We start from the raw sequence: 13,787 nt of genomic DNA, 5'->3' as shown, positions 1-13,787 counted from the left end.
TTTTTTTTTTTTTTTTTTGTGGTACCAGGGATTGAACTCAGGTCCTTGTGCTTGCGAGGCAGTTGCCAGAACCACTGAGCTAAATCCCCAGCCCTGTATTTGCCTTTGATGTTTGTTTCTAGTGAAATCTACTTAAGTCCTGATTATTGTCTTTTTTATTTTACTGGCTATATTCTTTATTTTACTAATTTGTGATTATTTTGTGAAAAATAAACCATAATTTTGTGCTACAATCTATACTTATTTTTTATGAAAACTTATTCTAATTACATTAGATAAAATTTTTATACGTGTCCAGAACTCAGTGATAGTTTTACAATATAAAATGGACACATTTCGGACACTGAGACTGAATGGGAAAGACATGCCAAAAAATCTGCAAAAGAAAAAACTGGAAAAAGGAAGAAATGTTAGCATATCAGAGAGGAAAACTCTGTATGAAATGGAAAGACAAAAAGACATTTTCTTATTGTCAACTATTCATAATACAAAAATGATAGAACTTGAAAGAAGAAACAAAACTAAAAAAATTCCAGTAGTGGCCAATAATCATAATAATTCTGTGGGTGGTATTGACCAACATCTAACAAGCTATCTTATAATCAAAAACAAGGAAAAAATATTATTATAAAATGTACATGCATCTTTTAGACCAAACAATATGGAACTCGTTTGTTATTTATTCAAAACAGGGCTTTAAAATCATTTGCAATTTAGATTAGGTCTAATACACCAAATAATTGAAAAATATGAGATAGTGAAACACTAACCAGGATATCCATCATATTCTTCACCATTAGATATTTTATTGGAAATATACCACCCACAGAAAAAAAGGAAAGGCCAACACTACAGCATAAAATCTGTTGTTCAAAGAAAGATAATAAATAATACAAAAAGTGTTTAGAAAAAGACTAGATCCTACTGTCCAGTTTATAATGGTGCATTGTGTATTGAATGTTTTAAGATATATGACACACAAAATATTATTGAATAAATTTGATAAAATTGTTTTATATTTCTTGTAATATAAAAATTAATGAAAATATGTAATTGTTGGTCTTCTTGTACTTAATTGGACTGCTACGTGATTGAAACAGATGTGAGATCATACCACATGTACTACTTTTGTCCTTTTAATCTGCTGTTATTATACCCTGTATATCTTTTTTTCCCCCCCTTTGGTACCGGGGATCGAACTCTGGTCCTTGTGCTTGCAAGGCAGGCGGTGGAACCACTGTATAATCTCCGGGCCCCTTGTATATCTTTTTACTTAAATAAGAAAATTGATTTTATCATTCATTAGGAGTTATGGATATACTATTATACTGTACTGTAATTATCACACTTTATTTCTCTGCCTCTTTTTTCCCTACTCATGTTTTGTTTGGTTTGAATTGCCTGCTTTCATAGTAATTGTATGTTATTTCTATTAACTTTGTGGAAATAATAGTTTAGAAGCATTTGACTTTATTGAGACAATAAGTCACAGAAAAATCTATGATGATATTTTTTGTTTCTTCAAAGTTATATTTAATGGTAACATATCTAGAATGCATTTTCTTCCAAATTTGGAAAAAGATGGATCATTGAATACTAGTTTTTAATTGGACATTGTGGCATACACCTGTAATCCCAGCTACTCTGTAGACTGAAACAGAAGACTCAGGTTCAGGTCTAGCCTTGGCAACTTTAGTAAGACTCTGTCTCAAATTTTTTTAAAGTTTTAAAAGGCTGAAAATGTAGTTTAGTGTTAGAGTTCTTGCATAGCACATGTAAAGCCTTGAGTTCAAACCCAATATCCAAAACAAAATCCTCTCATATATATTTATTCATATATTTATATAACTTCAATTTTTATAAACCCATAGTGTAGTTTACATCAAATACATTCAGTGGCTTTCACTCCATTCATGTTTGAAAAAAATCTGTTTGAAAATATTTAATAACCATGTGTTCTTAAAGTTATCTTAGTAATTTCTATTCTAAATGATCTATCAAATGGAAAAAACACTTTATAAATTAATATGTATATAATATGTATTATGATTGCAACTATATGCATAATAAATATTCTAGAAAGAAACTGATCACTTATTTTAAAAATATAGTAGGATAAGTTTTTCTTTTTGTAATCATTTTGTATCAATATATTCCTGAAATTATATTTTTTAATTTGTTTATAGATTAAACCAAAAGGTAATATAGTAACATGGAGGTCCTCATTCTCTCTGCTTCCCCAACCCTCTCTTTTTCTCTCATACCATTCTTTTACCTGGTAATACATTGTAGCCTGCTTCTACTTCAGGAAGACTTAAAAAGGATTCAAACTCTTCCTCTGTACTGTAATCAAAGTTAACAATGGGAAATCTTGCCATTGGTGTAGCAGTCGCTGTTTGCTGAATTCCATGCTGTCTCTTTGACCTATGGTTGAGTGAGGAATTTTTCCTCAATCTTCTGTGATACATCTTCTTTTGTTTCCTAGGAATTTCTTCATTTTGTCCAAAGTCAGTTTGAAAAATAAGCAGAAAAAAACAAAACAAAAATGCAAACTTCATATCTTATTTTCCACCAACCAATTTCTAGAATGAAACAGAATTTCAATTAGTAGTGACTGTTTTGCCTTTGAAAAGGCAATATTTGTTTATTTTGCTCATATGCCTCAGTAGGAAGTCTTTGAGAAATATCACTGATACATGGGCTATGTACTATATAGTATTACTGCCAAATCAGAACTTGGAATTTTTCTATCAGAATCAAAGAACTTTTTGTATATTTATTTCTAGACTGATCTTGAGCAAACTTTTCTATGAAAGACTAGATAATAAATACTTCAGGCTGTATAGCTATCCGTTCTCTGACATAACTATTCAGTAGTACCTTGTGGCATAGAATCAGCCGTAAGTGATATGTAAACGACTGTGGCTGTGCTCCAATAAAATGATCATTACAGTAAAGACAGTGGGCCAACCCGGCTGTGGTGGAGCTTACCTATAATCCCAATACTCTGGAAGGCTGAGGCAGGAGGATCACAGGTTCAAACCCAACCTGGATAACTTAATAACTTAGCAAGACCATATATAAAAAAAAAAAATTAGGCCAGACTTGGACCCTCAGCTGTAGTTCACTGACATCTTAGTAGGCCTCACTGTGCTGAGTTTTTGGCAATTAATGTGGAAGATCTCTCTCCACTGGTCTGCTGAGGTGCTGTGTAACTAACGTCACTTTCAACCCATTTCCCAGCCCTCTTGTTTTATTATTCACTCTCTTTATAATTCTTTATTGGGTGGAGGGTGTGAATGATTGTACCATATAAAGTAACTATGAAACAGCATCAGTGATGAGGAAGTAAGACACAAGAAGAATGGCTTGACTGGGTCCTGCACTTGGTGAAGCTGAGAAATAACTATTAGGTACTGTCTGTATAAAAGCAGCTTTGTGACCTGCCAGTCTGGCATAGTCCGGTAAAGGTAGTAAGGAAAAGTGAGGAAACCTCTGCAGGTGACTGCAGGGTATAGTCAGGATTCACCCAGTGAGGCTTTTCTGAGTCCTGCCACAGAGTGCTGGTGTGGTTTCCACTACCTGTTGGAAACCTGCAGCTGAGACAGTTTGCAGTGTGCTCCTTCCTGTTCACCTGGCCACCCTTTTTCTGTGTCCTGCTCAGGTCTGCTCACTATCAGTGTTGAGCCCCTGTACAGAGACCAACATCCATTCCCCATAAAAACTCCTGAACTAAGCACTACACTAAGAGTGATGTGGAACTTATTCCATAGGTAATTGTCATTTATGAAAAACTTACAGCTAATTTAATACTTAGTGGTGACATAATGTTTTTCCCTTAAGATCGTGAGCATTGCAATGTTGTCTGTTTACACAGCACTTCTGTTCATTTTGCTGGATTTTCTAGCCAATATAGTAAGAGAAGTCCAAGCAATAGAGTCCATCCAGATTGTAGATAAGCATCATTTTATAATCTTTAGAAATATATCTTTAATATGGAACACAAGAGTTTAATAACAGACTCAAATATATTTTATCTGTATAAAATTTAAGACTAGAATTTTAATTTTTAGCAATTGCAAGCCAACACTATTAAAAATGCAAACATTGGAAAGGAAGTGGTAAAACTGGCTTTATTCACAAATGTCTAGGTCATTTATATAGAAAACATTATGGAATCTGCCCCCCATAAAGCTTCTATAACTAATAAGTTTAGCAAGGCTTCAGGATATAAGATCGGTCTACAAAAATCAGTATTATTTCTGTGTGGTAACAAAAATCAAAGATAATTTTAAACTATAATACCATTTATAATAGCATAAAATACGATACACTAAAAATACTGTCTATTCTGAAAACAGTCCTGCTGAAGACCTCTGTCAGTGGAAATATATGCCATGTGTATAGATCATTTGACTCAATATTGTGAAATTCTCAGTTCGCCCTCTATCCAACTATACATTTGTTACAAAACCAGTCAGAATTCTAGCAGACAGTGTTGGTATAAGTTGACAAGCTGATTCTGAAGTGTGTGTAGAAACTGTAGAAGATGCCAACTGTTCTTCAGCGAGAGTATCAGTGGCTGGCTCAGCTCAGGAATACAAATTGACTGTGAGATGGGGATTTCACTGTTGTGAGGGAGCTTTGTAGAGTCGTGGACATGTGAATTTTCTTGATTGTGGTTATAGTTTTACAAGTAAATTTAAATATATTCACTTTAATTTTCAGTTGTCTCTGCCACTGTATTTGGAAAGGACCAACACTTTATGTTCTGAATAAGAGGACAACTATATGGAATCATACATCTATTTTTTTTGTTTGTTTGTTTTTTGTTTTTTGAGACAAGGTCTCACTATGTAGTTGAGACTGACCCGGAACTCACTATGTAGCCCAGGCTGGTCCCGAACTCAAAGCGATCCTCCTGCCTCAGCCTCCTGAGTGCTGGGATTACAGTGGAATCATACATCTAAATCATGGAATGAATAAAATTCACAGAGTAACCTTGGCTGAGGTGGTTAATGCACAGGGAAGTCATTGTGGAGAACTTTGGAACCATCCTGTAGGGTGGATAGCAGGTTAGAGCTGAGGTCAGGAAATTATGGGCCAAACTAAAATATTTTTATTGTTCCTAAATGGTTTAATACACTTAGATGGTTGAGGGTAGAACTTAGTGGTAGAGTGCTTGCCTAGCATGTATAAGGCCCTGAGTTTAATCCCTAGCACCACACACACACACACACACACACACACACACAAACACACACACAAGCTGCATATAGTTTTACTATAGTGAATAAGGCTTAATTAGTCTAGACCTGAGTTCATTCAAAAAATGGAGTGGGGAGGGGAGAATCTGGAAATGTGGCTCTGTGGTGGAGCACTCACTTATCTAGCAGGCTAAAGGCCTAAGTTCAAGCCTCAGCACCACCACAGAAAAAAGCGGCTGGAGGTATAGTTAGTGATAGAACACTTGTCAGTTGCTGAGGTAGGGCTAAAAAGACAAAGAAAAAATAAAAACATTTCATGACAGATGAAATCACATGAAATTAAAATTTCAATATATAAAAAAATTCAGTATACACAGTGATAACCATGTGTGTATGTATTGTTTATGGCTATGCATTACAACTGCAGAGTTCGGTACTTGCAACAAGAGACTCACTATACGGGCTGCAGAAGTTAAAATATCTATAGCAAAAATTGGCCAACTCATAATTTAGAGCAGTGCTCCTCACTTGGGGGTGATTTTGCCCTCTCCCTAGACTTTTTTTTGTTGTTGTTGTTTTGAGACAAGATCTCATTCTAGTTTAGGCTATCTTTTAACTCACTATATAGCTCAGGCTGGCCTCAAACTCAGCAATTCTCCTGCCTCGGCCTCCCAAATGCTGAAATTACAGGTATATACCCTGTTCCTGGCATCCTCAGACATTTAGTAATGTCATTTTGTTTTGTTTTGTTTTTTGAGACAGGGTCTCACTATGCAGTCCAGGCTAGCCTTGAACTCACTTATGTGGCCCAGGCTGGCCACGAGTTTGCCGTGATCCTCCTGCCTCAGCCACCAAAGTGCTGGGATCACAGATGTGCACCATCATAACTGATTTAGTGATGTTTTCAGTAGTCACCATTTGAAGGAATTGCTGCAGGTATCTACCAAGAAGAAGCTAAGGATGCTACTAAATATCTTACCGTGCATAGGACGGCTCACTACAACGAAGAAACTGTTGGTGTCAAATGTCAATAGTGCTGCTGGGCACGTGGGCATGGGGGTGTAATCCTGTAAACCCAGCACTGGGGGGAGGGGGTGTTGAGGAGGGAGGATCACAGTGAGTTCAAGGCCAATGTGGTCTATATAGTTCAGGGCCATCCTGAACCACAAAGCAAAACCCAGTCTCAAAAAAACACACAAAAAAACGTCAATAGTGCTGAAGTTGAGGAGCATTGATTTAGAGAAATAATTACTTCAGGGTTTTTTTGGTTTTTTGGTTTTTTTTGGGGGGGGATTGATTTTTTGAGACTATGTAGTTGAGACTGATCTGGAACTCACTGTGTAGCCCAGGCCGGTCTTAACTCACAGTGATCCTCCTGCCTCAGCCTCCCGATTGCTGGGATTACAGGCGTGAGCCACCACGTCCGGCTTACTTTAGGGTTTTAATCAAGATGGTTACATGTTGCTGTAGGCAAAACATAATGACTTAGAAATGAATAGTCTTACAGTGCTTAGTTATCAAAAGAGGGGAAAAATAAGCAAATCATCATTTCCACATAATAACCTACTTCCCAAACAAAGTACTCCTAACACTACAAACTTGTTATTTAAAATGTGTTTAAATTTACAAAAATATTTTAAAAAATCAGAATGCTACAGATATAAAGCAGAAAAGACAAATTGCCTTATCCATAATTCACTTAGTACAAGGAAGGTCAGATGTTTTTAGCAAGGGCCAAAGAGCATTTTGGACTTTGCAGGCCATTGGTCTCTGTCATAACTACTCATCTTTGCTGATGCAGCCACAAAGTAACCCTAGATGATAAATGAATGGGTGGACATAATTGTGTTCTGAAGGCAGTTAGTGCATCTTTTATAGTGTGTGTGTATGTATATATATATATATATATATATATATTCTATATGTTGTGCTAAAACCTGTTTCCACTCAGCAGTAAATTATTGCTATGTGGCTACATATGTGGTTGCATATGAATCCATCAGGTCTTTATAGTCTGTTTTCTTTCTATAAGTTAGCTGATATCTTGGTGGTACATATCCAATTTCTTTCTTTTTTTGTTATTAGAAATAATCTTCATATATTTTTCATAAGTATTTTGTGCTTAATTTTATTTCTTAAATTTACAAATAATATTACTAGAGGGTCCATTGTTTAAATTGTGTCATTTGGGTTTTTTTTTAAATAGTTTAATTTTTATTAGTCAGTTTGGTCGAGTTCATTTAATATACCTTGAGGCTATGTTATAAGGATGTACTTGTATAACATTAGAGTTACTTATGTGGCACTTTAATCATGTATACTTTCTGTATCTCTAGTAGTGCTTTTTGTCATAAGATCTACTTTGTCTAATGTTAATGTAGTTGCGTTTTGTTAATGTTTTCTTAACATATATTTGTCTGATTTTTCTTTTAGCCTTCTATATTGTATTTTATGTACCTTTCATTAATAACATTTTTACTATAGTCTGGTAATCTTTGTCTTTTGATGGAAACATGATCAAGTTGTACTTAATGCAATACTCAATATATCTCAGAGTTTAAATCTGCTATTCTATTTGCTTTCTATTTTTCCTACCTGTTGTTATTTTTTTCGGGGGGGTATTTTTTTATTTTATTTATTTATATTTTGTACCTGGGATTGAACTCAGGACCTTGCATTTGTGAGGCAGGCAGCGAAACCACTGAGCTAAATCCCTGGCCTCTTTTTGCTTTCATTTTAATTGGTTACTTCGTTTTTGTTATTTGGTCAATCCACGGGGGGGCGGGTATTTGGCTGCACATTGAGCCCAAGAACTTGCTCATGCTAGGCTAAGTACCAGTGAGCTACATCCTCTTCCTTTTTGTTTTTTATTTTGAGACAGAATCATGCTAAGTTGCCTAGGCTGGCATTGAACTTTCAGTTGTCTTGCTTCACCATCCCAAATAAGTAGCTTGCAGTTATACACTTCTTAGTGTTCTTTTCTCTGTAGAATTTCTCTGTAGAAATTACCACATACATCCTTGACTTAGCAAAGTCTGATATACATTAGGACCTTGCGTCATGTAAGAACCATGACAGACTTTGACTCCAGTCTCTCGGTTCTGGCACAAATCTATTTCCGTCATGTATTTTAATTCTCTCTGTATTTTAAACCTTCAAAAGATTATTATTTGTATTCAATATTCATTTACATTAGACCTTATCAGCTTCAGCACTGTTAATATTTTGGGTCAGGTAATTCTTTTTGAAGAGCCAGCCTGGATATGATAGGATTTCAGCATCCCGGCCTCCCCCACGCGATGCCTCTAGCACACTCCCCAAGTTGGAACAACCAAAGCCATATCCAACATTACTAGATGTAACTTTCCTTACCCAAACGTTTACCCTTCGTAATTTTTCTCATTCCTTCCTGTATCTCTAGTCTTCTATTTGGATTATTTTCCATCTGATTAAAGAATGTCTTTTTGCACTTGTGTGCAGGTCTGTTAAAAATGAGTTCTTAAGTGTTTTTGTTCCTCTTGAGTCCATTGAAAAGTCATGTCGCGCCGGGCGTGGTGGCGCATGCCTGTAATCCCAGCACTCGGGAGGCTGAGGCAGGAGGGTTGCTGTGAGTTCGAGACCAGCCTGGGCCAAATAGTGAGTTCCAGGTCAGTTTCAACTATACAGTGAGACCCTGTCTCAAAAAAAAAAAAAAGAAAGAAAAAGAAAAAAGAAAAGTCATGTCGTAATCTAAATACTTCTCATTTAAAATGAACTTTTTTCTGATTACTCTTAAATGTTCCATTTGGCTTCCATCTTCTTACTCTGATAGATACAGGTATTATTCTCTGTTTGGGATTCACAACACTTTGTGAATTTATGGCTTGATGCTGTTCATCATCTCATATTTGGGGACTTCCCAGTCTCCCTTCATGCACAGCGTTTTCCTCCTCCTCTCGCCTCTTTCTTTTGAAAAGCCCTGCTACTTGTGTGACAGCCTTTTCCCTCTGACTTCAATGTCACTTTCCCTCCATTGTATTTGTTGTCCTTATCAACTCATCCTCGTTATTTTCCTAACTGATCTAGTTAATTAATACTCTCTGTGCTGTTAAATCTACCCATTAAATCTTATTGTTTCATTGTGCTTCTTTTCAGTTTTCAGTAGGTTTTTATTTGTTCCAATTCTCTGCTGAAATTTTTAATCTTTTCTTTTTCTTTTTTGAATATATTAATCACATTTGAAGTCTTTCTGAAGACAAGGATTTTTGGATCCTTTATTTCAGTGGTGGTGAATCTATGGCACACTTGTTATTTGTTTTTCTTTTGAGACAAAATACGTTAATTTATGAGTTGTTCTTTGTAAACTAAAACCTTAGTATTCAGGTTTAATTGCAGTGTTGGCACTTTGCCATAAAGTGGGTTTTGAATTGCAGTTTTGGCACTCATCTCTAAAAGGTTCACCATGACTGCTCTATTTTATTTGGGGTGTGTGTGTGTGTGTGTGTGTGTGTTTCATTTCTTTAGGATTTTCAGCCATGCTGTTTTGTCTTTATTTACCTGATGGCTTTTGATTAAGTGCAGGACATGGAATAAAAATTTATGAAAATATTTTGGGATGTAAGATGATGTATTTTCTATCCAAAGATTTACATCCTGTTCAGGAATGAGAGTAAAGGCATCACCAATAACTATTGAGTAGTTTAAAGTTTGGCTTCACTATGTCCAATTACTCATTACAGTTTGGATCTAACTCAAAGCCTACCGACTTCACTAACACTACTACTTCTCCACTTACTTGGCTCTTTTCCTTGTTTTTTGTTTTTTGTTTCTCTCTAGCTCATGAAGCTGTTTTCAAGCTCTCTGTGAAACTTTTCAGCCACCTTTTCTGGAATCCACAGATGCTTCCTGAAGAAAGGCCACACCTCTCTGGATTCAGTAGTATTCCAAGTATTGGCTCTGTTGTTTTTCTCATCTTCCCGGTTGTTCTCAGCAGATCAATGGTGCTGACTTGCCTCATCAAAAGAGGCCTCTCCAGATTCATTTTGTTACTTGCAGAACTGTCTATCCTTTTTCTCTTACAGAATTTTATAGGTTATAGAAGTTTGTGATTCTTTCATGTCTGGAAATGTTCCGTTTGGCAGAAAATAGGATTATGATTTCAAAATAATCATTTCCTCTAATACTTTACAGATATTGGCCCATTTTTTTATATTTAGTGTTGATAAGTTTGACTTAAATCTGATTTTCATCCCTTTGTAGAAATTTTTTGCAGTTTTTCAGTGTATCTTTGATAACTTGGAAGTTTTATTGTAATGTGCCTAGGAACAGGTTACTGTTTGTTGTTTAATTTGTTCTTGGGATTTTTCAAACCAAAATCTTTCTCATTTAAGTTTTCTTTACCCTGTTTTCTTCCGTGCTTATTCAAGGCTACATTTCCCCTCTTTAAACTCATTCCCCCTCTTCCTTCCATATCTGAAGACCTCCTTCAGTTTCTGTCTCATCAAGGCTCCTCTTGTGGGCTGGGGATTTAGGTCAGTGATGCCAACCTGCCTGGGAAGTACAAGGACCCAAGTTCGAGTCCCAGAACCAAAAAGAAGTCTCTTCTTGTTTCCCAGTGCAGCTGTATATATTCATGTTTTTGTATATTTGTAACAGTCTGCTATTTCTAGGGATTTGATGAAAGGACAAGAGGGCAAGCTGTGGTTGGCCCTTTAAATCTTAGTAGCTCTTTTTATAACTCCATCTGCCAAAATCACCTTCCTCTAATTCAGGTTTCACCTGTGTGGACGTGCTACCACATCACCTTAGCTCAGCAGTTAGCAACCACTGAGATACTGTGGTGTCAACCTCAGCATCAAACTTTTGTCAGCATACATGTATGTTAGTTACTACAGTCATTTAAAAACATTACTATACATCATTGGAATGAAACTGTTTGGACTATTTTTATGATTTCTTTAGTTTCACAAAAATGAACATGCAAAATGTAAAGAAGATATAAATTCATAAGCTTGTTGACACATTGAATTGTATTATATTTAGTATTGGGAAGTTTCATGAGTCAGTTCATAGAGCCAGTAGTATGTTGGAAAGGCATAACAATAGCAAAAGGAAATATCAGTGTGAAAATCTGAGCTGTGGGGGAGGATACAGCCAGAATTTGCTAAGAAGCAGGGGAAGTGGGCCTTGATGGATGCACAGCATGAATGCTCTGCATCGCATAAAATGTGTGCATTGACTCTTATTGCTTTGGTAATCATAGGTATACACCCTCCATCCTGTGAAGGGTGAGGGTCATGAAATCAGGCCCTGGACCTCAGGGCTCTGGACATGAACTCCCATGAGGGTCTCAGGTATCCTGTTGTCCTGGGCCTCCTGTGAGCACCTTCTTGCCAGGGTATTGCCTGCGTGAGTACAGAGGAGAAAGAGTATGCCTGCTGTGGCCAGACTGAGCACACTCTCTGTCTCCCAGGATCCTCATCCTGATATTCCCCTCCCACTCTGTCTTCCCCACAGACTGACTCATTTTTAGCCAGAAATCTAAGTAGGTATAAATTGACAGAGCTCCCTTAATTTTGACAAAACCACTATCTAGCCTCATTAAACTGTTTAAGTAAATGTCATGAGATGCTCAGGCTTTCTTTATCTTCAGTGACTTATAGGTTTTACAATTAATATCTAATAAGCAACTTTATAATTGAGTGAACATGTTTCTAGAGGTAAAATGTTATGATACTCCAATCACAATATCATTTTTAATCAAGTAAGATTTTTATCTTTTTTTAGCACTTCTATGTTTATCCCATTATTATCTGCAAACTTTAACTTATTGTTTTTTCCATTTGAAATTTTTCATTGTCTTAAGTAAACTTTAAAAATACTTGAGTTTTAAATATCTACGTGAAGTCATCAGTTATTTTCCTTCATGTCACCCAACAGATTTCAAATAAAAAACATTCTTAAATAACCTTTTAGGACTAAAAATTGAACAAGAATGAAACTTTCAAGCCAATTTATTCTTTTTATCACATATTTCTATCCAAACACGAAAATACTTTAATCCTAATTCTATAAATTTTGAAATATTTGGGAAGTAATCATCCTGAAAAAAACAAGAAAACAAAATAATGCATACTTTTAACTTTTTAAATCTATTAGTAAAGAGCTAAATTTCTCTAGAATTAAACATATTTGCACATAAAATACCAAAATATTAAAACCATTCAACATGCCTTAGTAGAAACTTAAAATTTGAAACTTTTTACCTGGAAATCTAAACTAAGTAGACTTTGCTTGGTGTCATTTAAGTCTCCAGCTGAAAATGAAACAAAATCAGAGCTTTCTTTAAAAACAAAGAAAGAACAGAAGGAAATGTTGAAAAAAATCTTAGTTGACTTCTTAGTAAAATCTGAAATAACTGATTCCCTTAGGGACAAATGCTGTTCGGTTCTTTTTGTAGAAAAACAGCCAAGAAAGTAACGAGGGAAAATGGTTACCAAGGGAAATATTTTTAAAAAATCACAGGATAAGTGGAAAACATCGGCGGGGGCTGGAGCAAAGCATTTCCTTTGCAGGCGTAAAGGCAGAGCTGGAAGCACAAATGAGCTTAAGAAATCTGTGGTTTTCATAAGCTGTTTACATAAAAAAAAAATCTTAAAGTTCAAACCAGCCCCTACATAGCTTTTGAGATTTATCAGACTGTGGGAATTACATTGTTTAACTAAAGGCCGTATGTTTCCAGAATGCCTTTCTTAAAACGGGGCTACTATTATTTAAATCTCTCAAACTCTGCCTTCCTGCCCCTCCAATCTCACAATATTGAAAGAAATCAAAGAACAGTTACATGGTGATGCTATTGGAAATTACATGACTTCTAACCACTAGGTAATAAAAATGAAATGTGCAAGGGAGATTTAAGGCTCCTAACTACCTGTTACTCTGGCAGATTAGTTGTCTGCTTTGGCCTCAGTTTCTTCATCTGTACATGAACAAGTTAGACCAGGACTCCAAGCCCAAGCCCAACCCTGGGCTCTTGAGTAAGTTACTTAATGCTTTTGACAAAACTTTATTCTTATGTAAAACTAGGATGATAATATCTACCTTTCAAGTTTTTGTGGAAATAAAATGAATAATGTAAGGAATGTGACCCAATACATATCATAGAATAGATGATTATCTAAGAACTGATCAGTTTGTTTTCAAGATAGGATTTGACTTTGCAGTCCAGACTAGCCTTGAACTCACTGTGTAGCCCAGGCTGGCCTCAAACTTCGGGGATTACAAGTGTGCACCACCATACCCAGCAGAAATCTTAAATTCTTCTTCAGAGGTCCAAATTATCTGACAGAGAAGAGCTAAATCACTGTTTTCACAAAATCTTAAAAGTACCCAAATACACAAAATAAAGATGATGAACTAAGTATACGGACCACACAAATTCCTAAAAATATAAAAAAGCACAGTTTTTTAAATGTGAAAGAACACTGCAAAATAATAAGTAGTGATCTTAGAAGACAAGTAATTTTGAGAAGTTCCTTGGAGACTGAAGGCAGATAGGCTGCATTTGAAGGCAGCCACCACAGCCAAAAACATGTGGGAGAG

The 13,787-nt window shown here is 35.8% G+C and overlaps 2 protein-coding genes across 6 annotated transcripts in view; one reads left to right on the top strand and one right to left on the bottom strand.

Annotated features, from left to right (window-relative positions):
• Positions 1-12,731, bottom strand: part of Ecm2 (extracellular matrix protein 2) — a 34,779-nt gene extending 22,048 nt beyond the window's left edge. For 2 of the 3 annotated variants that reach the window (XM_010610579.3, XM_010610580.3), the window contains exons 1-2: positions 12,452-12,731; positions 2,276-2,582 (exon numbers count right to left, since the gene is read on the bottom strand). In XM_010610579.3, the coding sequence (XP_010608881.1) occupies positions 2,276-2,558 (283 nt within the window). In that variant the 5' untranslated portion in view covers positions 2,559-2,582; positions 12,452-12,731. Of the gene's footprint in view, positions 1-2,275; positions 2,583-8,579; positions 8,670-12,451 lie in introns of those variants that run through there. The other variant, XM_033756438.1, reaches the window with a different exon arrangement.
• Cenpp (centromere protein P) overlaps positions 1-13,787 on the top strand; it is a 232,489-nt gene that overhangs the window by 161,931 nt on the left and 56,771 nt on the right. The window lies entirely within an intron of this gene.

Source organism: Fukomys damarensis, unplaced genomic scaffold (assembly GCF_012274545.1).
Source record: "Fukomys damarensis isolate Sample0158 unplaced genomic scaffold, DMR_v1.0_HiC HiC_scaffold_27, whole genome shotgun sequence".
NCBI classification, from domain to species: domain Eukaryota; kingdom Metazoa; phylum Chordata; class Mammalia; order Rodentia; family Bathyergidae; genus Fukomys; species Fukomys damarensis.
The sequence above is the reverse complement of the archived record's forward strand: the minus strand, read 5'-3'. Positions and strand labels throughout refer to the sequence as shown.